Below are 24,366 nucleotides of genomic sequence, written 5' to 3'. Positions count from 1 at the left end.
TAGGAATTGAACCCTGACCTCACGGTGACCTCCCACCTCCTGTTTGACCCCTCAGTCTGTACAAGTTCCCTCCCTCTAAACACACACAAACACAAAAAGGAGGCTCAGACAGATAAGAAAAGATTTATTTGCAACAGTGGAAAAAAAGCAGCAGCATTTATGGACAGAATAATAGATTTACACATGACAGGACCTGTGGTGTGACAGGAAAAAGGAAACATTCAGATGCAGAAATTCATATCTACGGCCCCAGCTGGACCCTGGAGCCTCCTCCTACTCCTCCTCAGGCAGTGAGCACCTCAGGCTGCTGGAACACGATGGTTTTGGGGTTGATGCCAACGCTCTTGGTGGTGTTGTGAGTTTTGTAGATGCCGATGAGACGGTCGGCGATCTCAAACATGTTGTTCCTCAGGGAGATGATGATGAACTGGGCGTTCTTGGTTTGCTCCTTGAGACCAAACACAAAGATGAGATCATGACTTTTTTGGCATGCATTTAGGTATCTCCTGGTGCTGGAACACACTGCAACCTAACTGGCACAACACGGTCCTACCTGTCAAATGTTACTTTCTGCATCATTGATTTGAAATACATTTTTGGTTTGATGTACTCCTACACAGTGTGTATGTATGTATGTGTGTGTGTGTGTTCCAGCTCACATAGATGTAGCAAGCCACGATGGAGACGTTCTTGAAGTCGAGCGCGGCGTCGATCTCGTCCATGAAGTAGAGGGGCGTGGGCTTGAAGTGGTGCAGAGCAAACACCAGCGCCAGAGAGCTCAGGGTCTTCTCTCCTCCAGACAGGTTGAAGATCTTCTTCCAGCTCTTCTTAGGAGGACGCACACTGGGGGAGGGAGGGAGGGACAGAGAGAGAGTGGGAGGGAGGGACAGAGAGAGAGAGAGGGAGGGAGGGGGATCAAGTCAGAGTTTTACAAACCGGTAATCCAAGTACATTCTCTATGCTGTCACTTAAGACTAAAACCTCTCAACAGACAAGGGCACCTCCCTCACCTGAACATTATGCCCTCAGAGAAGGGGTCCAGGCTGTCCACCAGTTCCAGCTCTGCGTCGCCCCCTAGGGTCAGCATCTGGTAGTTCTCCTTCAGTTTGTTGGTGATGATGTTGAAGCCGGCCATGAACTCGTTGAGCCTCTGCTTGCGGACGTCCTCCACGCCGTGCTTGAAGCGGTCCCTCTCAGAGGTGATGCTGTCCAGCTCAGCCACGCGCTGCAGGAACAGCTCCTCCTGCAGGCCAGGGGGGAAACTGCACCTCAGCACACATACGGGCTAACTGTGCATGTGTGTGTGCGCGCGTGCGTATGTGTTGTGTGAACCTTCTTCTTGTACTCTGCAATGGCCCCCAGATTGGGTCTGAGCTGGGCGCAGCGGGCCTCCAGCAGGGAGATGTGCTTGGTGATGGCGTCAGGGCCCTTGAGGGCCTCCAGCTCCGCAGGGCTCAGTGCAGCCAGCTCCTGCTGCTCCTGGCCCTCCACCACGTGGAGACGCAGCTTGGACCCCTGGGGACGGGACAGGGGACAGTCAGGTGACAGGCCGGACAGGGGACAGACAAGAGGACCAGGAAGTGGCCAGTCAGCCAAGCAGGAAGTGACCAGCAGCAGCCAGGCCTACCTCCTTCTCCCAGTGCTTGATCTTGTTGGTGTACTCTCTGCAGGAGGTGTCGATCTGCTGCAGGGCCAGCCTGACGCTGAGGCTCTCCTCCTGCAGGGCGTGCTCCTGCTGCTGCAGGGCCTTGATCTCCTCCAGCACGCTCACGTACTGCTGCTGGACCTCTGGTAACGCCCCCTGCAGGCCCGGAGGACAAGGTCAGCACCTCGCTCTGATGGGAATGTTGGTTAGCACCGTTTTCCTCTGAAGTCACTCCTTGAAACACTGGTGTGTGAGATGTGTGTGACCTCTGCATCCTGGCAGGACTTCATGATGTCTCCAGCCTGTTCCTCCAGAGTCTTCAGCTGCACTGTGAGCTCAGCGATGAGCTTCTCACCCTCCTCCTGCTCCCCCTGCCCTCGCTGCACAGCCTCCTCCGCCTTCAGCAGGGTCCTGAGCACAGGGGACCGTGTGAGAGCTGTGTGTGTGCAGTCTGGATGACCACCTCATCCTCCATCTGTGTGTGTGTGTGTGCTGCGCTCACCGCCCAGCAGTCTTGATGGCCACCTGGGCCTTGGTGATGGTGGAGGAGCAGGCGTCCAGCTCTCTGACCACCTGGTCCAGCCGGTCCTGCTGGGCCTTCAGCTTGTGGCTGGTGATGTCCAGGATCAGCGTGTGCAGACGCTGCACCTCAGCCTCCACCTTCCCCGCCCTGCTGGAGGCTGCCTCGTATTCTGGGAGGGGGAGGGGAGGACAACAGGTAGGAAATCAGAAGGAGATAAGTTTCATCTAGTCCACAAGTGTGGATCTGGATGTGTATAGTGTGGGTGTGTGTGCAGTGTTTACCACACAGACCAATTTGTGGCAGTGCGCCACAGAATCAACATCGGCCGCCCCATATTGCGTGTCGTTATTATTTTTTACAATATTTAAAACACGCAGCGTATTCGTCCAGCTGCATTTTCCCCCCTCCTCTCCCTCCGTCACTCAAGCGTCTCTCACACACACACACAGTCACAACGCCAGCACATGTTAGCAATGACGCTATGCAATATCAGCGAGCCTTCAGCATTAGTACCATAGCTAAGTCTAGGAAAGTTGAGGTTACTTTTCGCTAGGTACCTACGAACATGTCTTAATCTGCTAGACAAGTGGATTACACATCGTTCTTTTGGTGAGCAGTCTCACGAGCCCTACTTACCTGGCGTCATGGAGCCTAGCAGCTAAATAGTTATTTAGCACTAGCGTTAATACCTGCATGCAGAAATTGTTTACAATATTTTCAGGCTTCAACCAGAAAGAGTAGGAGAGGAGGATAGCATCCAACATAATACAAATATATATATATATATTTAAAGTTTTCTGTAACAAACACCCCACCCCACGCCAGAAACACTGGTATGTGTGTGTGTATAGTGTGTGTGTGTGTATAGTGTGTGTGTGTATAGTGTGTGTATAGTGTGTGTACCTTTCTTGAAGGCGTCCAGGGTCTTCTGCAGCTGTGTCTGGTGCTTCTTGTCTGGAGCAGCTGCCACCTCCTTGCCCTCCAGCTCCTTAATCTGAGTCTTCAGGTGGACCTCCTGCTCTGCCAGGCTCTACACACACAGCAGATATTGACTTTGGGCACATGCATACCTGCATGTGTGTGTGTACCAGCAGACTGAGGGTGTGTGTGTGTACCGGCAGACTGAGGGTGTGTGTGTGTGTGTGTACCAGCAGGCTGAGGGTGTGTGTGTGTACCAGCAGACTGAGGGTGTGTGTGTGTGTACCGGCAGACTGAGGGTGTGTGTGTGTGTACCGGCAGACTGAGGGTGTGTGTGTGTGTACCGGCAGACTGAGGGTGTGTGTGTGTGTACCGGCAGACTGAGGGTGTGTGTGTACCGGCAGGCTGAGGGTGTGTGTGTGTGTACCGGCAGGCTGAGGGTGTGTGTGTGTGTACCGGCAGACTGAGGGTGTGTGTGTACCGGCAGGCTGAGGGTGTGTGTGTGTGTACCGGCAGACTGAGGGTGTGTGTGTACCGGCAGGCTGAGGGTGTGTGTGTGTGTACCGGCAGGCTGAGGGTGTGTGTGTGTGTACCGGCAGACTGAGGGTGTGTGTGTGTGTACCGGCAGACTGAGGGTGTGTGTGTACTGGCAGGCTGAGGGTGTGTGTGTGTGTACCGGCAGACTGAGGGTGTGTGTGTGTGTGTACCGGCAGGCTGAGGGTGTGTGTGTGTGTACCGGCAGACTGAGGGTGTGTGTGTGTGTGTGTGTACCGGCAGACTGAGGGTGTACTTCTCCAGGGTGTTCCTCATGTCTCGGAGCTGCTGGGTGAGGGTGTGGATGTTCTCCTCCAGCTGCAGCCTCCTCTCCTGGCAGCCCCGCCCACGCTCCACCTGGCGCTGCAGCTGACTCTCCATCTGCCCCAGCTGGGAGAGAAGGTGTGTGAGAGAAGGTGCAATGTTTCCCACACACAGACTAATTTGTGGCGGTGCTCCACAGAATCAACACCGGCCGCCACATATTGTGTTTTGTTATTTTTCTTTTTTAACCATATTTAAAACACGCAGCATATTAGTTCAGCTGCATTTCCTTTCCCTGCTCTCCCTCTCTCTGTCACTCACGTGTCTTTCTCACATACACACTGCCTGCTTCTGTTGTTTTTAATGTTGTTGTATTCTTTGTTTTTGATGTTTTGAAATGTATTTTATATCCTGTACGGTGTTCTTGAGTACCAAGAAAGGCACCTTTAAATACAATTTATTATTATTATTATTATTACACACAGTCACAACGTCAGCAACGATGCATACCTACGCCGTTCTAATAAGACCGACAGCTATATCAGCGAGCCTTCAGCATTAGTGCCGTAGCTAGGAAAGTTGAGGCTACTTTTCGCTAAGTACCTAACATGTCTTATTCGAAGGTTCCCCTTCGTTCTTTTGGTGAGCAGTCTCACGAGCTAGCTACTTACCTGGCGTCATGGAGCCGACCAGTTAAATAGTTATTTAGCACTAGCGTTGCTACCTGCATTTGCAGAAATGATTTGTTTGTTGTTGTTGATTTTGTAAAGGTGTGAATAATTTTGGATTCATATTTAATATAACAAAGTTCTGTGTTTGACCCCCGCCCCCCCCCGGTCTGACATGAAACAACCCCCCCCCTCCACAAATAGCTTTTCTAATCTGTGGGAAACACTGAGGTGTGTCTGATCAGATAAGGTGCGTGTGAGCCCTCACCTCCACCTGGGACACCTCAGAGGTGATGGAGGAGCCCATCCTGCCCTTCATCACTCCTCCTCCTCCTCCCGTCATGGTGCCTGACAAGCAGAGACAGGGTCAGCACCTCCCAGCTGCTGGCTCCAATACACACTCAGCCAGCATCCCTCCACACTCAGCCAGCATCCCTCCACACTCAGCCAGCATCCCTCCACACTCAGCCATCATCCCTCCACACTCAGCCATCATCCCTCCACACTCAGCCAGCATCCCTCCACACTCAGCCAGCATCCCTCCACACTCAGCCATCATCCCTCCACACTCAGCCATCATCCCTCCACACTCAGCCAGCATCCCTCCACACTCAGCCATCATCCCTCCACACTCAGCCATCATCCCTCCACACTCAGCCAGCATCCCTCCACACTCAGCCATCATCCCTCCACACTCAGCCATCATCCCTCCACACTCAGCCATCATCCCTCCACACTCAGCCATCATCCCTCCACACTCAGCCATCATCCCTCCACACTCAGCCATCATCCCTCCACACTCAGCCATCATCCCTCCACACTCAGCCAGCATCCCTCCACACATCCACCTATCTATCCCCCCCACCCACCAGCCATCTCTATGATCTGTCCCTGCAGGGTAACGACCCTCCAGCGCTTGTCCCTCTGGAAGGCCAGGCGTGTGGCCTCCCCCAGGTCCCGGGCCACCAGCGTGTCCCGCAGGGCGAAGTAGAAGGCCGGCCGTGTGCTCTCGTCCTGCACGCGCACCATGTCGAACAGGCGGGCCGCGCCCTCCGGGGTGGAGATGGGAGACATCTTCTGCTCCCACACCTTCATCTGAGAAGATGGGACGGAGGGGCTGTAGATGAAGACGTAACAGGTTTGAACCCCCCCCCCCCCCCCCTTCCCTCATTTGTTCTTTCTCAACCCTGTTTTTCAGGGACCCTCTCCTGCGGGGTGAAGGGTCACTACCAGGCTTCTGCTGAGCTACATAACAACCCATTCATTCAAATCAGGTGTGTTGGAGCAGGGAAACATCTAGAACATGCAGGGCAGGGGGTCCCTGAGGACCAGGGTAGAGAAAGGCTGCTTTAGATGGCGTTTGTTAAACGGACATGGTATGTACCAGCAGGCTCCAGAGCAGACACACAGCAGTGTAGCCAGGTAGAGCCAGGCTGGAGGGGCACTGTGGCAGAACTCAAATTGAGCCAGATCATCATCCTCAGACTACTGACACAGAGTGTAGCCTGCGTGTTTATCGTTAGCTGCTAACTAACCCCTACTTGGGTAAGCTCTGCTAAGCCAACCCTGCAACCCTGCCGGGCTAGGCTGGCTAAGCTAACCCTGCCGGGCTAGGCTGGCTAAGCTAACCCTGCCGGGCTAGGCCGGCTAAGCTAGCTGCCCCTCACCTTGTCCAGGCCGATGAAGGTGGCGAAGCCGATGTTGTTTGTCTTCAGGTACATGACGCACCTCTGGGCCGTGTCGATGGTGTCCACCAGGATGTGATCCAGAGCCCCACAGCAGGAGGAGATGGCCACATCGTACTTCCCATCGATCGCCCCCAAGTCACCCTGCACACACAGCGCTGCACGGTCACCTGACCACACCGTCTCTCCTTCTGTGTGTGTGTGTGTCTGAGAGTGTGTGTGTTTCTGTGTGTGTTTGTTACCAGCCGTCCGTAGATGCCCTGGATGTTCCCGCTCCTCTTCTGCTGCATGAGGGCCTCCAGCACCTTGCCCCTGCTGTGGCTTGAGGACAGGGCAGACTTGGCCTCCTCCACCTTCTGCCTCAGCCCCTTCATCTCCTCCCTGACACCCACATCCTCCTTCTGCAGCCGCTGGAGCTCTGCCTCGTCCTGGGACACGGACACACAGACACACACAGACACACACACACACAGGGACACACACACAGACACAGGGACACACACAGGGACACACACAGACACAGGGACACACACACACACACGGACACAGAGGGACACACACACACGGACACAGAGGGACACACACACACAGGGACACAGAGGGACACACACACAGGGACACACACACAGGGACACACACACACGGACACACACACAGGGACACACACACAGGGACACACACACAGGGACACACACACACGGACACACAGGGACACACACACAGGGACACACACACACGGACACACAGGGACACACACACAGGGACACACACACACGGACACACAGGGACACACACACAGGGACACACACACACGGACACACAGGGACACACACACAGGGACACACACACAGGGACACACACACAGGGACACACACACAGGGACACACACACAGGGACACACACACAGGGACACACACACACGGACACAGAGGGACACACACACAGGGACACACACACACGGACACACACAGAGGGACACACACACAGGGACACAGACATGTTAAGACAACTAAACAAACTACAGACACCCTGTAAAAGACAGCTGCAGTCATATAGAAGTCCCTCCCTCCCTCCCTCCCTACCTTCTTCAGCTCCTCCTCACACTGGGGGATCTTGTCCTGCAGGTGGTGGATTGCGGCGCGTCTCTCCTGCAGGGTGCTGGATGTGGTGGACAGGGCCGTCCTGGCTGAGCTGAGCTGTGTCAGGGCAGTGTTGTGGCGGCTCAGGTAGATGTCCATCTCTGACTGGGCCACCTCCATACGAGAGCGCGTGTCGTTCACCTCCCTGCTCAGCACCATCAGCTGCTTCTCACTGGCCTGCTTCTCCAGCTGCAGGCCGCTCGTCTCCCCCTTCAGGCTCTCCATCACAGCCCCCAGCTTCTCCTCCTCCTCCACCTTCCTGCCCTCCAGCTGCTCCCGGCGGGCACACGCCTCTGAGATGGTGTTCTCACTGCTGACCAGCACGCCGCGCTGCTCCTCCACCTGCAGCACAGGACCACTCATCAGACACACACACAGGTCTGGGACACACACACACACACACAGGTCTGGGACTAGGGCTGCCACTAACGACTATTTTTCTATCGATTAATCTGTAGACTATTTTTTAGATTAGTCGATTTAATCAAAACGATTAATTAAAAAAAATATTCAAAATATATAGAATTTTTGGACCATTTCAGTTCATTTTATTTTGAAAACAACAAACTGTATATGTCATTGACAAACAAACAAAGGCTTACAAATTAAAGTGCAAAACTGTAGGTTTAAACTATCAACTCCAACGTTAATTAAAATATTTAGATAAGCTACATAACATATCCCAACATACACGAACACACACCCCTTTTAAACCAAAAATTCCAAGGTGCTGGTTCTGGGCTGGTGCTTATGCCAATTCGGTAATGATTCGATAGCAATACTCGCCAATTATCTAAGAACCAGGTAGTGTACATTTACCACACACTAGAGCCGGACGTTAGGGTTAACGTCTTTAAATCCCTTCATACGCCTCCATTGTCCTAGCAACGCGTCATGGTTACATGGTTACGGTTAACAAGTTAGCTAAATAGCAAGAGAAAGGAAATTTCCGGAGCCGGCGATTGTCATGGTAACGCTCAAACAGTCATTGCGGTAAGCTAATTCTGATGCGAAATAAAACATGTGGGAACACAGCCTGTTACACCTGAATCTGGACAATTTGATCATACCTCTGCCTTCTACTATCGAGGGATGGGAGGCCGACCTGAAAAAAGGCCTCAAATAACGTAAACTAGCAAATTTAGCTACTTTAGCAACTCTGTTGCTACGGACGGCGGGTGAAGCGATGAATAACCTGAAAAGCTCAGAGTCTAATCAGTAGCTAGCTACCTCCACCGCAATAAAGTTGGTCGCGTTTTAATAAAGGAGGTGGGACACAACCTTGTCTACCTTAAAGCAGACATAGAGCCTAGTCAGAGCCTCAAAGTCCCACATCACCGGTCCTGGGTTTTAGTTTCATCGTCAGGTGAAATAGAAACGACTGGGTGCTCATGTGTTGCTGGACGAGGACACTACTAACCCACAAAAAATCCTATATGAACACTTGCATGGCAGTACTGCAACTATATCTGTGGAGGTCTTTCGTAGCCCAAACACAAAGTAGGATGCGGATTTCCTCCGTCAGCTTTTTGTCCACAAAATGAAATGAGTACACATACGATAGTGTTTTGGGTGGTCTCTTCAAGGCTAGGTTTTTCAGCTACATTCTGTTGTTGGCAGGTGATGGAAACTGTACCGTTTGTCACAACAACAATCCCTTTTTGTTGTGGGTGTGTGTTCAACACACTGTCGTGGAAGCTACAGATTTAGCTAAATCTGGATGTTAGCTGTAGTAAAGCCGCGAACAGCACAACAGGTAGCCTACCAGAGCTTCGCAATGACATTTTATAACAATAATAATAACAATCAAATGACAACATATGTTTAAAAACAAACCAGTTTTAGTAAAATTATAGTTGAAATTACTTTAGAAAGAATCACTGTTGACGGCTGGCTGGGACTAACGTATAGCAAACCGCAACTTGCGCTACTCACCGGAAGTTGCACCCATAATCATTTCTACAGTAGACCCCCTGAGAATAAGGTGGATAATGAATTGAAGCGTTTTTGTATTTTTGTATATATATATATATTTTTCTTTAAAGATGCGTCGATTTAAAATACTGAATATCAATATTTTAAATCGACGCATCTTTAAAAAAATATCGTCGATGACGTTGACGAATCGCGGCAGCCCTATCTGGGACACACACACACACAAGTCTGGGACACACACACAGACACAACCCACCATGTCCTTGTTCTTCTCCAGCAGTTTAAGCAGCTTCTTGGTCTTGCTCTTGGTGTGTTTGAGTTTTTCGCGCACCTCCACATCCTGCAGGTCCAGCTGGGTGAACTTCTCCTTCTGAGCCTCCATGTACCTGGTCAGCTTGTTCTGCTTCCTGGTGGATCACACACACACACACCATAGATAAATATCCCTGGTGTGTGTCCCTCCTTCCAACAGCCCCTCCCTCCCTGCCTCCAGCAGCCCCTCCCTCCCTGCCTCCAGCAGCCCCCTCCAGACGTACTTCTCCACATTCTTCAGATCCTGGTTCTTCTTCTCCGTCTCCATGGCGATCTGGCTGCTCCTCTCCGTGAGGTCCTTGCTCTCCTCCAGGATCCTCTGCTTCTCCTCCTCCTTCACCTTCACCTTCTTCTGGAAGTCATGGCTGAGCAGACGTACACACAGCCCAACGCCATCCACCTTTACCAACGTGTCACACAAGGAATGTACCGACCAGTCCAGATAGCTACACACACACACACACACAGTACAGACCGCTACTCTGTCACACACACTCCACAGCTGCTGGTGTACTCACACGTAGTACTGGCAGAGCTGGCTCTTCTGCTTAAAGATGTCATTCTCCAGGGTGAGGAACTCCACAGCCGTGTTCTTCTCTGCTTCCAGGGCGCCCTTCTCCTTCTCCACCATCTTCACCCTGTTCAGCTGATCCACACACATAGTATGAGGAGATGGGGGGGTGTGGGGGAGATTATTCAGCGGGTTCTGAGGAGGCACGTGTCCCCTCCTTCACAACCCTCACCTCCCCACTCCTCTCCCTTACCCCTCCACTCCACTCCCTCACCCCTCCACTCCACTCCCTCACCTCCACTCCACTCCTCTCCCTTACCCCTCCACTCCACTCCCTCACCCCTCCACTCCACTCCACTCCCTCACCTCCCCACTCCTCTCCCTTACCCCTCCACTCCACTCCCTCACCCCTCCACTCCACTCCACTCCCTCACCTCCCCACTCCTCTCCCTTACCCCTCCACTCCACTCCCTCACCCCTCCACTCCACTCCCTCACCCCTCCACTCCACTCCCCTCCCTCACCCCTCCACTCCACTCCCCTCCCTCACCCCTCCACTCCCCTCCCTCACCCCTCCACTCCCCTCCCTCACCCCTCCTCACCTTCACCCCTCCACTCCACTCCCTCACCCCTCCACTCCTCTCCCTCACCCCTCCACTCCCCTCCTTCACCCCTCCACACCTTCACCCCTCTCCCTCCTCTCCCTCACCCCTCCACTCCCCTCCTTCACCCCTCCACACCTTCACCCCTCTCCCTCACCCCTCCACTCCTCTCCCTCACCCCTCCTTCACTCCCCTCCCTCACCCCACTCCTCTCCCTCACCTCCCCACGCCTCTCCCTCACCTCCCCACGCCTCTCCCTCACCTCCCCACGCCTCTCCCTCACCTCCCCACTCCTATCCCTCACCTTCTCTCCTCTCTGCTCGTTGAGGTGCTCCAGTCGGCGGCTGAGGATGTCGATGGGCTCCTTGAGGCGTCCAGAGCCGATGATGTCCTCCAGGTACTCCAGCATGCCCTCGTCATGCTCTGTCTGGCCTCGCGGCTTCATCATGGCGATCTGCTCCACCTCGCCCTGCACACACACGAAATGTTAAAGAACCTGGCGCTGTTATGTGACTGAAGCTAACATTATTATATTTACGAGCTGTGTGTGAAGGGTGTTCCGGTGAGCGTACGGATGCTCAGACGAGGGTTTGGGCCCGCCACACTGCAGCAGCATTGCCAATATTGGGGTTGGGCTCATTCTCACACGCCAATATTTACATGCTGCTACAGCGTAGTGAGTACAGCAAAGGGGTGCTGGTCTGGACGAGGGAACAGCAGGCCCTGCCCCCTCCTCTCCCGCTTAGGAGGCTTGGAGCTGAGCTGTCTCTCTATACTAACATTTACCAACTGACCCAAATTGAACACTGGATGTTGGTGTTTCAACACCCATTGACACTTCCCTGCTGTATGACTATATTCAGCCTGTGTTCAGCTCCTCTCTTTCACTAACCGTCTCTAGAGGAGGGGATCCCTCACTGAATTGCTCCTCCCAAGGTTTCTTCCATTTTTTCTCCCGTTGGGAGTTTTTCTGGGAGTTTTTCCTTGTCTTCCTTGAGGGTTTAGGTTGGTTTAAGGGCAGTTCTATGGGCGTATGTGAAGCCCTCTGTGACATTGCTTATAAAAAAGGCTATAAAAATACATTTAGATTTGGTAGAGGGGCTCTCCAATAGGGGCCTGTCCCAGCTGCATCTAATGCTGTGTTTCCTTCAAATACTAAAGCAGCAAAAAATGGTTTGCACGGTTTCCTTATTGTTTCAAACCATGATGCGCTGCTATAGCAGAGTTAGGAGGCTTGGAGCTGAGCTGTCTGTCTCCACAGGTTTGACAACTGGACGGTTGCCCAGGCGACAGCCACAAAAGGAAAAGGGATGAGATCGAGGGCTGAGGAGAACCCCACGCTACCTGCAGGATGAGGAACCTGTTGTGGTCCAGGTCGATGCCGTGGCTTCTGAGCAGAGCCCCCACCTCCTTGAAGGTGGCCTTCTTCCCGTTGATGTGGTAAGAGGAACTGTTGTCCTTGTTGGCCGTTCTGGAGACGCAAAACTTGCTGTTGGGGACGACGTCATAATCATCTCCTTCCTGGCTCGGGGGGGGCAAACAACAACTTGAATAGGCTGAACAAATATAAGAATAATCCACCACACTTGTTAAATAACAAACTGAAGAATGCTTGTGATATAACAGCAGCAGTAATGGTGTGTGTGGACGTGAGAGGAGGACGTGAAAGAGGTGGAGAGGACGTGAGAGAGGAGGAGAGGACGTGAGAGAGGAGGAGAGGACGTGAGAGAGGAGGGGAGGACGTGAGAGAGGAGGAGAGGACGTGAGAGAGGAGGACAGGACGTGAGAGAGGAGGACAGGACGTGAGAGAGGAGGACAGGACGTGAGAGAGGAGGACAGGACGTGAGAGAGGAGGACAGGACGTGAGAGAGGAGGACAGGACGTGAGAGAGGAGGACAGGACGTGAGAGAGGAGGACAGGACGTGGGAGAGGAGGAGAGGACGTGAGAGAGGAGGGGAGGACGTGAGAGAGGAGGGGAGGACGTGAGAGAGGAGGGGAGGACGTGAGAGAGGAGGGGAGGACGTGAGAGAGGAGGGGAGGACGTGAGAGAGGAGGGGAGGACGTGAGAGAGGAGGGGAGGACGTGAGAGAGGAGGGGAGGACGTGAGAGAGGAGGGGAGGACGTGAGAGAGGAGGGGAGGACGTGAGAGAGGAGGGGAGGACGTGAGAGAGGAGGGGAGGACGTGAGAGAGAAGGGGAGGACGTGAGAGAGAAGGGGAGGACGTGAGAGAGAAGGGGAGGACGTGAGAGAGAAGGGGAGGACGTGAGAGAGAAGGGGAGGACGTGAGAGAGAAGGGGAGGACGTGAGAGAGGAGAGGACGTGAGAGAGGAGGACGTGAGAGAGGAGGACGTGAGAGAGGAGGACGTGAGAGAGGAGGACGTGAGAGAGGAGGACGTGAGAGAGGAGGACGTGAGAGAGGAGGACGTGAGAGAGGAGGACGTGAGAGAGGAGGACGTGAGAGAGGAGGACGTGAGAGAGGAGAAGAGGACATGAGAGAGGAGGACGTGAGTACCTTGTCAGTGATCTTCTGGAAGTGGACCTCCACTGTGCAGCTGTGTACCCCCTGGTGCTCGTCAGAACTGTGAATGAGCACCGCCAGCTTCTTGGAGCGGATCTTCTGAGCTCGGTACCCGAACACAAACAGCATGGAGTCGATCACGTTGGACTTCCCGCTCCCGTTAGGACCGATGATGCAGGAGAAGCGCTGCGGAGGCAAGGGAGGAGGAAACTTGAAACTACATTTACAAAAGAGAATCTATATCAAAATGACATTAAACTTAATACAAACATTGAATTTTCTTTAAATATACCAAAATAAAATTGAATGATTCAACACTCAAACCATGTGTTGCTTGGTTTTGATGTTCTAACAACAGTTGTAAACATGAAATGATGGGCCTGTTTTATAGAGTCAATATGTGCAGGTCTGGTGTGACTATCACTGGGCACCTGTGTTTGCAATGGAAATGATGTAAAACACTGATTGAGAAGGAAAATATGGTGCATATCTAATGGGAGTGGAGTGGACAGACATCTAAATCACCATCTTAAGTGATACCCCCCCTCTTAAGTGATACCCCCCTCCCTCCATTTTGATGGTGTGACTGTTTAACCCGTGTGCTGCCTTCGGGTCACATGACCCAAAGGTTCATAACGAACCATCGTTGTGTTTACCCAATTTTACCCAATACAAAAGTAAATAAAAATAATTTTCTTTTAACCTTCGCAATGTGGGGGGTCTGAGACAGCCGAACGGTTAAAAGAAAATGCTTCACTTTGTTTTTGTATGCAGTAAAGTTGTTGCAAACTACGGTGGGTCACAATGACTGATGGGTCAGAATGACCCGAAGAGAACACAAGGATTAAACTGAATGCAAGAAAATATATGCAACAAACGACTAAACAATAATGTACAAATAAAATTGTTCTTTAAACACATTCAACATTTCAATAACTCTAGAGCAAAACTGACACATGTATACATTATTATACTGTTTACAATGACAACAACCAAATAGTATTTGATCTTTTAACAAAATAATGTGTAAATAGGGTACAATCTGACAGATCCCGTACCTTGTGGAAAGGCCCCAAAATCTGCTCTCCGGCGTAGGATTTGAAGTTCTGATTAACTATGTGCGTTATCATCAAGCGAGGAGCGCCCGGTTCATTGGTCATGGCTGGGGGCGGGGGCGGAGGGATGCTACCAAGAATCTCCTCAAAACTTCGATTATCCACCGCCTCGGCTCCCTCCCCGGGAGACGGATCTAGGGTACAAAGTTGGAACTGTTATTTCTCGGTGCGATTAATTTCAGGTGGGGACAGCGCTGTGTGGGGGAGGGGTGATGGAGGGGGGAAACTAACAAGCAAAACATATGCAAGCCGTCTCGAGCCACAGCCGCACACGGAAGGAACAAAGACTCGCATGGAAGATCGCGAGCTGCCTTCCACAATATGCCACTATGTCTTTGTTCCCAAACATGAACCCTAAGAAACTTAGAGGACTAGGAAAAAGCTGCGAGCGAGCCATTCCGCTCTACCAATCAAACGTCAACACAGACGCTGCAAGGAGAATACACTAACAAATACATTTGTATGTGTTAAAAAGCCGGATTCTCGCGACTTGACACGAGTTACACATAAAACCCTACATTAAAGTCGAATAAACGGTTCGTGACAGATGCATAAATTACTGATTGTACCACCATCTCAATGACAAAACGTTTGGTGTCTATTGTTCACAGAAACAAATATAAGCATAGCATACAATAAGATGGTGCGAGTGAACAGCTTTCGGAAAGAAAAAATAAAATATACCAACACACACACACACAATACTCCAACCATCAACGACAAAAATGTAAATGCCCTAGATCGATTCATCTGAAGTTTCCCTGATAAACCATTCTCTTAAACCTACCGAACGCATGAAAAGTTTTTAAAAAAATGTCCTCACAAACTATCCAAAGTTAAATACCTTTCTTTTTGTGAAGGCTCCTCCAGGCAAACACGCACACGCCACCATCATAATCATCTCAAAATTACAATAGGCATAAACTGATGCTTTGCTTACTTTAAAAAATCTAACCAACAAGCTACGTGTTATGAATTACGGCAACAACATTTTAACTACCAATGGCACAAAACCACCAGACTTCCAATCAACGTGACGCGCTGCCATTGAATAAACGCACCACCACAACTTATTCAGATGCAGACACCAAAACAGCCTTTGTTACCATTTGACGTCGCAGCCTCTTCCCCATTCGAGTTGCGTTCTTTGGGGGGTACATCAAATTCGTCTTCTGAGTCATCCCGGGGCTGCAAACCCTTCCCTCGCGCCTTCGCAGTAGAGCTTTTAGACGTTTTAGAGGTCATGATTAATATATCTGAAAAGATCAGACAAAAGGGGAAAGAATATGCATACATTAATTGACCGTCTGCCTTTCAGCGCCACTACTGACAAATGCTGTTAAAATAAACGTCTTAATGGGACTTTAAATGTTATCTGGCTAGTTTAAAGTACTGGTTTAAAGAGAGAAAAAATCCACCAGCCCTTGAAAATCAGAAAAATAAGAGTAGACTTCATTGAATTGTTACATTTTCAAATGATCAATCATTTGTAATTTGTCATTACTAGCTGTAGGTTTTAACTATCACGAAAATTACTTTAAGGTGACTGACAAGTGAGGAACGTATATCAGCATGTTAGAAGAGCAGTTCTAAAGCCGGAGCTAGCCCGTCAGCTCTCCAACTTCGCGACGTTAGTTAGCTAGGCTAGCCAACTAGCTAGCTGTCGGAGCAACATAAAGAACTTGGCCGCGTATTGGGCTGTTTAGCAGCTGCACAAACTGTCGGTTAATTTCAAGCACGCAGTAAAGTGACATACTGCAGGGCAATTTGGTGTTATTACAAACACTATTCTAGTCCATAATGCAACGTTACGTGAAAATATCAAGAGTATCTAACTAGATCATCTGAGCACTGGCGCATAGTAAGCCTGTGACACTTTGAAATAAGGTGTACAGTAGGTTGGATAATGTTACATTAACTTTTTAAACTTGGGTAGTGATAGTGTAGTTGCTTTAAACATACAGTGGTAAACTATTAAGTGTTCCATGAAGTGGCAATACTTTAAGAGTTAGGGTTTTACTTGAATGTTTCATAAATGATGTCAGACTGGCTATGCTTGTGATTTAACTGGGCAGCCTAGGTAATGGAATAGAAACAGAAAAATAACGTTAGACCTCGTAAACTAGATAGACGTTTACTTTGGACACACGTAAGAACGTTTACTTTAGACACACGTAAGAACGTTTCGTAGCCGCAATCACATTTTTATTGAGTCTAGCTAGCTAGACAAGTAAATAACAACATTAGCTATAGCATATTCAATCTTCTTGCGTTGATCTGTGTTGTGTACTAGCGTCAATGGTTATTCAGAATAATCGTAGATTAGATACAGTAGCTACTACTTCCAGTACACGGAATAATTGTGTTATAACTAGGTGACATCTGTGTAGGCGAGTCATTTTCGCCGGCTATGATAGCTAGTTTGCTAGCTATCTGCCCGGTAAAAGTTACACGAATGATATATTTAGTGTGTACAAGAACTGCGCGTGGAGTTGGGCTAGCTCTAGCTAATGATCTAGCTATGTAACAAGCTAGTTATTCAGATGACTTGGTTATCTAACGACGTAGTTAAGCTATCTGCTGCTACTGTACCCGATGCTAGCGACACCTAAACTTGTTTCGAATAAAACCTTTACCTTCAGAGTTGATGCAGATCAAGAAAATCTACCAGCAATATTCCCTTATTGTTCACCTTTTCAAAGACAAAGTACAAGTAATGTCCAGTATCCCAAAATAAGACATACAATCCATAAAAACAAGTCTGTGTCGTCCCGACTCACTAACTAGCCTTGAATCGCTGACTTGTAAATGGCGCCGAAAATCTGCCGTCGAACCAAAAGTCGTTATGTACTGACGCAAGGTTCCATGCGTTCATTGGGCAAGAAAAAAACATGAAATTCAAAAAAGGGAGACAATGCCAAGTGTATCACGAGACTAAGGCTAAGAAATGTTTTATGTTTAAATGTACTCTACCAACTAATATTCATAATAATTTTAACTTATAACTCGAATGTAATCATTTTTCTGACATAATTTGAGTAGCTGAATGTGCCTGTCGTGGCTGTATTCTTTCTCTTTTGAAATGATCTTTGTCACTAATTTCTGTTTTTATTATTATTATTATTTTAATTATTGAACATTGCTATCATCAGTAATCATCTTTAAAATCGTCGTTTAATAACTTCAGAATCCAGCCCCCTCCATTTTTGTTGCCATCGGAGGACGTTGCCAGAAGGTCTCGCGACACTCACAGCCTCTGAATAACAGGACAGAGAAGTGCAACGTGAACTGAACTGTGCTGCGCTAGCTAGCTTGATGCAGATCAACAGATAATGGCAACGTTTGTATTGATCTTAAATAGTTTGTTGCTTGCTACCTTATCAACGCGACAGCATTATTAGTATTTCGAATTGGAACTGTACCCTTTATGCACTAGTGGCCAAGTAAGTTATATAAATGTGAGGGTAATCATCACCTTAGCTAAGCTTGTTAGCTAGCGAGCGTTAGTCAAGGCACCTAGCAACGGAACGACGTTTACTTGACGACCATTCGTTTCAAGGCACGTATTTTCTGAGTTTGTTATTCAGTTAATGCAATTCTTCATTCAGTTAATGCAATTCTTCCATGAATATTTGTATGGTATAAATAATGTCATCCTCTAATGCCTTTTAACAATGACACAGCTTATGTTCATCGTTGACTGACAAGCATATTTCTTTCGTCTTAAGCAGATTCGCAGTGTGTCTTGGTACAGAAGCTGGTTGTTGGAGTGGAGACTTGTTTTTCAGCCACCACGATGAGATTAAAAACATCGTTACAGAAGGAGCCAAAACATATCCTTTTATTCATTCGACAGCAAACTGTTTGCAAAAGGAAAAATACTGGCACTTAATTGAACAAATATACACTGCCGATACAGCCAAATGTGACTTGCACATTGAAAGTCATACACGGTATGTGATAGGGAATTTAATCGACAGACTCAAATCATATAGTTCTAAAGGTCTCGAGACTGAGACGATATTAAAGAAATACGTTTGCATCACACACACACACACATACACCCAATTCCCTGCCCGTGTCATTCGTTAACACCAAATGCACATAAGGAGCTTGTAAGCAGTGTGGGCTGGACTAGCGCGGACGAGCTGTACTCCTGTAGCGAGGACCACCAGATCCTGAAGTGGAACGTGCTCACCGGGGACACCACCCTGGTGGTGAAGCTGCAGGAGGACATCTTCCCCGTTGATCTGCACTGGATCCCAAAGACTGTGGGCGGCAAGAAGCAGGCCCTGGCAGAGAACTTCGTGCTGACCAGCACTGATGGTAAGTCTTAGTAGCACATTTCAATGTTTACACATAGAAGACGGTTTTATAATACTGTAAGTTAGCTGTCCAATGTTGTCCATCATCTGCTACATGTTTTACATGTTTATTATATTACATTCAACTGTTTCTGTGTTCTGTGGTCCATCTTCTGAGATGTGTTCTGTGGGAAAAGAGATGCAGCCCTGGGACAGAGGTCACGGGTGTGTGACCTATTGTGTGTGTGTGTGTGTGTGCCTACATGAGATGTAAACACAGAGAGCTCTGCAGTGGCAGGCAGCATGTGGTAGCAGCACTAATGGCAGTGTATGGTTGCTTAAACACACCCACAATCTGAAGCAGCAATTTTCCCTGGCAAACCAGGGCAGTGAAAACTGCCAGAGTCCCTTCTGGGCCTGGACCGTGTAAACTGCCCTGTGAGGCTGTTCTGTGATGCTGCTCTGTGATGCTGCTCTGTGATGCTGCTCTGTGATGCTGCTCTGTGATGCTGCTCTGTGATGCTCATCTGGGATGCTGCTCTGTGATGCTGCTCTGTGATGCTGCTCTGTGATGCTGCTCTGTGATGCTGCTCTGTGATGCTGCTCTGGGATGCTGCTCTGTGATGCTGCTCTGTGATGCTGCTCTGTGATGCTGCTCTGTGATGCTCATCTGGGATGCTGCTCTGTGATGCTGCTCTGTGATGCTGCTCTGTGATGCTGCTCTGTGATGCTGCTCTGGGATGCTGTTCTGTGATGCTGCTCTGTGATGCTACTCTGGGATGTTGCTCTGTGATGCTGTGCTTGTACCCTGGTCCTGCTGAATCTCCATGACTGCTTTCTCAGTCATTCAGTAAGTTTCCATGATGGTATCAATTCGAATCTAGCTTTATTCGGACAGTGATATTTTTTGGGGCAACTGCTATTATCCTATGGCAGTGAATAAAGGGAATCATTGGCCGAAAGCATGCCAATACAATACGTGGTGCTGTTTTCATTACAACTAGTGGTGATACAGCCATTTCCGCTTAACCTCTTCACCACTACCAACAACATCAACATTTCGAGAAAGATGGCGAACGGAGAGCAAGGTGAAGCTACGTCCCTCTACATTTCATGCATGATGATAATAGGAGTACTGCGAATGCAAACGGTGCTATTGGCTAAATTGATAATGGAGAGAAGACGCCGCCGCCGAAGGAACATGGGAGGGAGTGTCAGGAATATGAATCTATGAAGCATTGCACAGTCAGTCAGTGAACAAGTTTAAGAAAGCTTTATTGCTTGCGGCCAGCCCACAAGGAGACAAAAACATCACACGCCATGGTGCTAGAAGTTTGTCTGCTAGCATGTTATGCTAGCTAGCTATTTAAGCAGCCCTGCTCTTTACAGTCATTGGTTAAGACAAAGGCATGCAAATGTCCCATGGCTCTTCTTCATTGGCTCCTTGCATAGACCTGGGAGGGAAGGAGGGATCTCAAGCATGCTTAAAGACGCAGGGTCCAGTTCATAGGCCAATTCACCGTTTACAAGCATGCAATGTCCGAATTATCAACCGACTCAGACCGAGTTATCTCGGGGTGTTGATTGGATCGTAGTCGGACCGCAATTATTCGAACAAAAGTGTTTACAAGAAAGGGATAATTCTATTTCAGTCCAAATTAGCCAGTAATTCAAATCCATGTAACCACGGTGATTGTTGCTGTAGTGTTGCTAGTTCACAAAGTTTCTAAAGTGTTCATTTGAAACCCCAATTTGTTGTGTCTTTGTGTGTGTGTGTGTGTGTGTGTGGGGGGGGCTACAGTAACATCAGTGTGTGTGTTGTTTGTGTGTGTGTGGGGGGGGGGCTACAGTAACATCAGTGTGTGTGTTGTTTGTGTGTGTGTGGGGGGGGGGCTACAGTAACATCAGTGTGTGTGTTGTTTGTGTGTGTGTGTGTGTGTGGGGGGGGGCTACAGTAACATCAGTGTGTGTGTTGTTTGTGTGTGTGTGTGTGTGTGGGGCTACAGTAACATCAGTGTGTGTGTTGTTTGTGTGTGTGTGTGTGTGGGGGGGGGGGCTACAGTAACATCAGTGTGTGTGTTGTTTGTGTGTGTGTGGGGGGGGGCTACAGTAACATCAGTGTGTGTGTTGTTTGTGTGTGTGTGTGTGGGGGGGGGGGGCTACAGTAACATCAGTGTGTGTGTGTGTGTGGGGGGGGCTACAGTAACATCAGTGTGTGTGTGTGTGTGTGGGGGGGGGGGGGCTACAGTAACATCAGTGTGTGTGTGTGTGTGTGTGTGGGGGGGGGGCTACAGTAACATCAGTGTGTGTGTGTGTGATGTGTGTGTGTGGGGGGCTACAGTAACATCAGTGTGTGTGTGTGTGTGTGGGGGGGCCTACAGTAACATCAGTGTGTGTGTGTGTGTGGGGGGGGGGGCTACAGTAACATCAGTGTGTGTGTGTGTGTGTGGGGGGGGGCTACAGTAACATCAGTGTGTGTGTGTGTGTGTGTGGGGGGGGCTACAGTAACATCAGTGTGTGTGTGTGTGTGTGTGGGGGGGGCTACAGTAACATCAGTGTGTGTGTGTGTGTGTGTGTTGTTTGTGTGTGTGTGTCTATGGCTGGCTGGGTGGATGTGTCAAAGCTGTTTCTAGTTCCTTGTTCAGAAAGACACAGTGGACATGCTGCTAGCAGCCTGACTGTGGTCCTAAATGTCAAGAGTCTTTAATTGAACTTGCGTGTTTGAAACTCTGTTTTCATTCTAAACGTCTTTTAATGCCCCAGCCAGTCACAGTCATAGAAGTCACTACCTGCTTTTCTGGGTCGGCAAAACTTACTTTTGTCAGGGCTTCCAAACATAGAACCGTTGGCACCAGAAGCATGCTGGTCTGCAGTTTAAGGCAACCAGAAATTACATAGAACACTCTAGAATTTTTTAATACACACCGCCGCAAAGTATACGGTCGGCCCGTGTGTTTGATAAGTGTCTCCATGCCTGATCACTGTGTCTCCATGCCTGATCACTGTGTCTCCTGGGTCTGTCTCCATGCCTGATCACTGTGTCTCCTGGGTCTGTGTCTCCATGCCTGATCACTGTGTCTCCTGGGTCTGTGTCTCCATGCCTGATCACTGTGTCTCCTGGGTCTGTGTCTCCATGCCTGATCACTGTGTCTCCTGGGTCTGTGTCTCCATGCCTGATCACTGTGTCTCCTGGGTCTGTGTCTCCATACCTGATCACTGTGTCTCCTGGGTCTGTGTCTCCATGCCTGATCACTGTGTCTCCTGGGTCTGTGTCTCCATGCCTGATCACTGTGTCTCCTGGGTCTGTCTCCATGCCTGATCACTGTGTCTCCTGGGTCTGTGTCTCCATACCTGATCACTGTGTCTCCTGGGTCTGTGTCTCCATGCCTGATCACTGTGTCTCCTGGGTCTGTGTCTCCATGCCTGATCACTGTGTCTCCTGGGTCTGTGTCTCCATGCCTGATCACTGTGTCTCCTGGGTCTGTGTCTCCATGCCTGATCACTGTGTCTCCTGGGTCTGTCTCCATGCCTGATCACTGTGTCTCCTGGGTCTGTCTCCATGCCTGATCACTGTGTCTCCTGGGTCTGTCTCCATGCCTGATCACTGTGTCTCCTGGGTCTGTGTCTCCATACCTGATCACTGTGTCTCCTGGGTCTGTGTCTCCATGCCTGATCACTGTGTCTCCTGGGTCTGTGTCTCCATACCTGATCACTGTGTCTCCTGGGTCTGTGTCTCCATACCTGATCACTTGTGTACCTGTGTCTGTGTGTGTGCAGGGAAGTTCCACTTGTTCTCCAGGACAGGTCGTGTGGAGAAGAGTGTTGAGGCCCACAAGGGAGCCGTGCTTGCGGGGAGGTGGAACTACGATGGCACTGCTCTCATCACAGGTAGGACACACACACAGATATAGATAGATAGATAAAGATATATATATACTGTATTTTTCTGAAATAAAGACACAGTCTGTACCCCGATTTTACAGTTTTCTTGTGGTTGTATGGCTTATATTTCAAAGAGGTTTATAGCCCGGTTTTAGAACAAATAATAAGACACGGACGCGGTCTCTTTGTACAACTTGTATTTTCCCACTGCTCTTCTTGACATTCAAACAGCCCTCACTGACTTAAAGGCCATATTGCAGGTTAAACACCACTGTTGATTAATGGGTGTTAATGGGTACATGAAACACTCCAAATGGTGTTAAAGACCAGTTTTTGTCATTTTTGGTGTTAGCATTAGCATATTAGTGCAATTGGGTGATGACATCACGTTGTGGAGACGTGGAGGATTGCATTGCTTGGTATTGTAGCGACAATGCTCTTGGTACCCAGAATGCGCGGCAAGCTGAAAAGCTATGAAGTTCAGGGCATTAGCTTAGTTAGAGAAGTAAAAAAAAAAAAAAAAAAAAGATAAGCATTGTTCGGACTTCAATTGTTGTGTTTCTGTTTTGATATGTGTAATGCTGTTTAGATAATTTATGTTCACCCTGATTGTGAATGTTGTCTAGTTAGATCACTATTCAAGCTGTCCAATGTGAAAGTGTTCCTGGGTAAATAAACAATCGGACTATATTCCAGTAGCCTGGCTGCCAGCCCAACTTAGCCCCGCCCACAAAAAAATTGGGTTGGGAAGTTGGGTCTGGGATCGCTAGTTTTGGGGAAAAGTATGTCTGAACAGGATCTGTTCGGACCAATCCGATTGTCAGGGCGGGCTTTATACGATGATGGACAGATGATCAACAGTAACATAAACAACCACGTCACCAAAGACCGCTTGGTTGAATTTGTTTTCAACAAACAACATACCACGTTGCTCGGATTGGTTGTAGGTCTATCCAATTTAGCGAAGAGGCATTTTTTTCTGTGTTCGGTTGAAACACGCCACATACTCACAGCCCAACGGAGCGGTTTCAAACATGTTCTGACTAGAATTATGAGTATGACAACTTCAGGCTAATATTCCAGTGCGGCCTAGACGCCGATTTACAAACACAATGTTCACTTCCTGATGGGATGCGGCTTAATGAAAAGGGGGCGTCCTGCTGAAACCCTTCACATGGTGAAACTGCGACTTTCTGGTTATTATACCGATTTGGAAATTACAAACTCCCCTGAATACAAATCTGTTTAAATCACTCAGATATCTTTATCACAACTGAAGTTACATCATTTTAAAGTTGACCTGTGTCAAAAAGTAATGAGGGAGAAAACTGCATTCAAATATTCCACTCAGTTTCATAATTAGATTTGACATGGCTGGAAAATATTGCTAGCTAACATGTCCAGAAACCATTCAAATGAACAGTTTTTCATAAGTAATCATATACTTTGTGTACATTACAATGAAGTTTAAGGTGGTAACTATACAAAACATCAAAAATCTAAACTTTTGAAGAAAAAAAACGAGTCACTAGAAGACTCGAGATGATTCGAGTATATATATATATATATATATATATATATATATATATATATATATATATATATATATATATATATATATATATATATATATACACATACACATACATACCAACTGTATCCACGCACTTACATACATACATACATGCTGTTGTGTGTGTGTTTTCCAGCTGGAGAGGATGGTCAGATCAAGATCTGGTCCAAGACTGGCATGCTCAGGTCTACCCTGGCTCTGCAAGGTGAATATGGACCACCTCTACCCTGCCTCTATCA

At 48.8% G+C, this 24,366-nt stretch overlaps 2 protein-coding genes across 3 annotated transcripts in view; one reads left to right on the top strand and one right to left on the bottom strand.

The window, feature by feature from the left end:
- Window positions 1-109: 109 nt before the first annotated feature.
- Window positions 110-17,211, bottom strand: smc4 (structural maintenance of chromosomes 4). 2 transcript variants are annotated; one of them, XM_084674002.1, is made up of 23 exons: window positions 17,061-17,211; window positions 15,475-15,624; window positions 14,312-14,502; window positions 13,248-13,439; window positions 12,080-12,256; window positions 11,040-11,204; window positions 10,142-10,269; window positions 9,848-9,988; window positions 9,568-9,718; window positions 7,320-7,718; window positions 6,480-6,665; window positions 6,220-6,381; window positions 5,422-5,647; window positions 4,821-4,900; window positions 3,858-4,010; window positions 3,072-3,198; window positions 2,148-2,337; window positions 1,912-2,056; window positions 1,628-1,801; window positions 1,333-1,515; window positions 1,011-1,243; window positions 660-843; window positions 110-448 (listed from the first exon to the last, which is right to left on the bottom strand). In XM_084674002.1, the coding sequence occupies exons 2-23, from the start codon at window positions 15,611-15,613 to the stop codon at window positions 284-286; spliced, it is 3,891 nt and encodes a 1,296-aa protein (XP_084530128.1). In that variant the 5' UTR covers window positions 15,614-15,624; window positions 17,061-17,211; the 3' UTR covers window positions 110-283. The 2 variants fall into 2 exon arrangements, with proteins under 2 accessions (XP_084530128.1, XP_084530127.1); XM_084674001.1 differs by having other exon boundaries at window positions 17,005-17,200.
- Window positions 17,212-17,602: 391 nt separating this feature from the next.
- The window catches only part of ift80 (intraflagellar transport 80 homolog (Chlamydomonas)), a 35,129-nt gene continuing 28,365 nt past the window's right edge, over window positions 17,603-24,366 (top strand). Inside the window, exons 1-5 of the mRNA XM_084674003.1 lie at window positions 17,603-17,927; window positions 18,100-18,204; window positions 18,476-18,694; window positions 22,450-22,560; window positions 24,264-24,332. Of these exons, the coding sequence (XP_084530129.1) occupies window positions 18,165-18,204; window positions 18,476-18,694; window positions 22,450-22,560; window positions 24,264-24,332 (439 nt within the window). The 5' untranslated portion in view covers window positions 17,603-17,927; window positions 18,100-18,164. The remainder of the gene's footprint in view (window positions 17,928-18,099; window positions 18,205-18,475; window positions 18,695-22,449; window positions 22,561-24,263; window positions 24,333-24,366) is intronic.

Source organism: Hypomesus nipponensis, chromosome 15 (genome assembly GCF_054491055.1).
Source record: "Hypomesus nipponensis isolate SF chromosome 15, ASM5449105v1, whole genome shotgun sequence".
NCBI lineage: Eukaryota > Metazoa > Chordata > Actinopteri > Osmeriformes > Osmeridae > Hypomesus > Hypomesus nipponensis.
The sequence above is the reverse complement of the archived record's forward strand: the minus strand, read 5'-3'. Positions and strand labels throughout refer to the sequence as shown.

What these genes read in the sequence shown, in the direction of transcription:
- smc4 (XM_084674002.1), bottom strand. Translation starts at nt 15,613, where the DNA reads ATGACCTCTAAAACGTCTAAAAGCTCTACTGCGAAGGCGCGAGGGAAG. An exon ending in TTTTGGGGCCTTTCCACAAG is followed by an intron (nt 13,440 to 14,311) that starts GTACGGGATCTG and finishes TTGCCTCCGCAG; the next exon opens with CGCTTCTCCTGCATCATCGG. An exon ending in ACGAGCAGAGAGGAGAGAAG is followed by an intron (nt 10,270 to 11,039) that starts GTGAGGGATAGG and finishes TGTGTGGATCAG; the next exon opens with CTGAACAGGGTGAAGATGGT.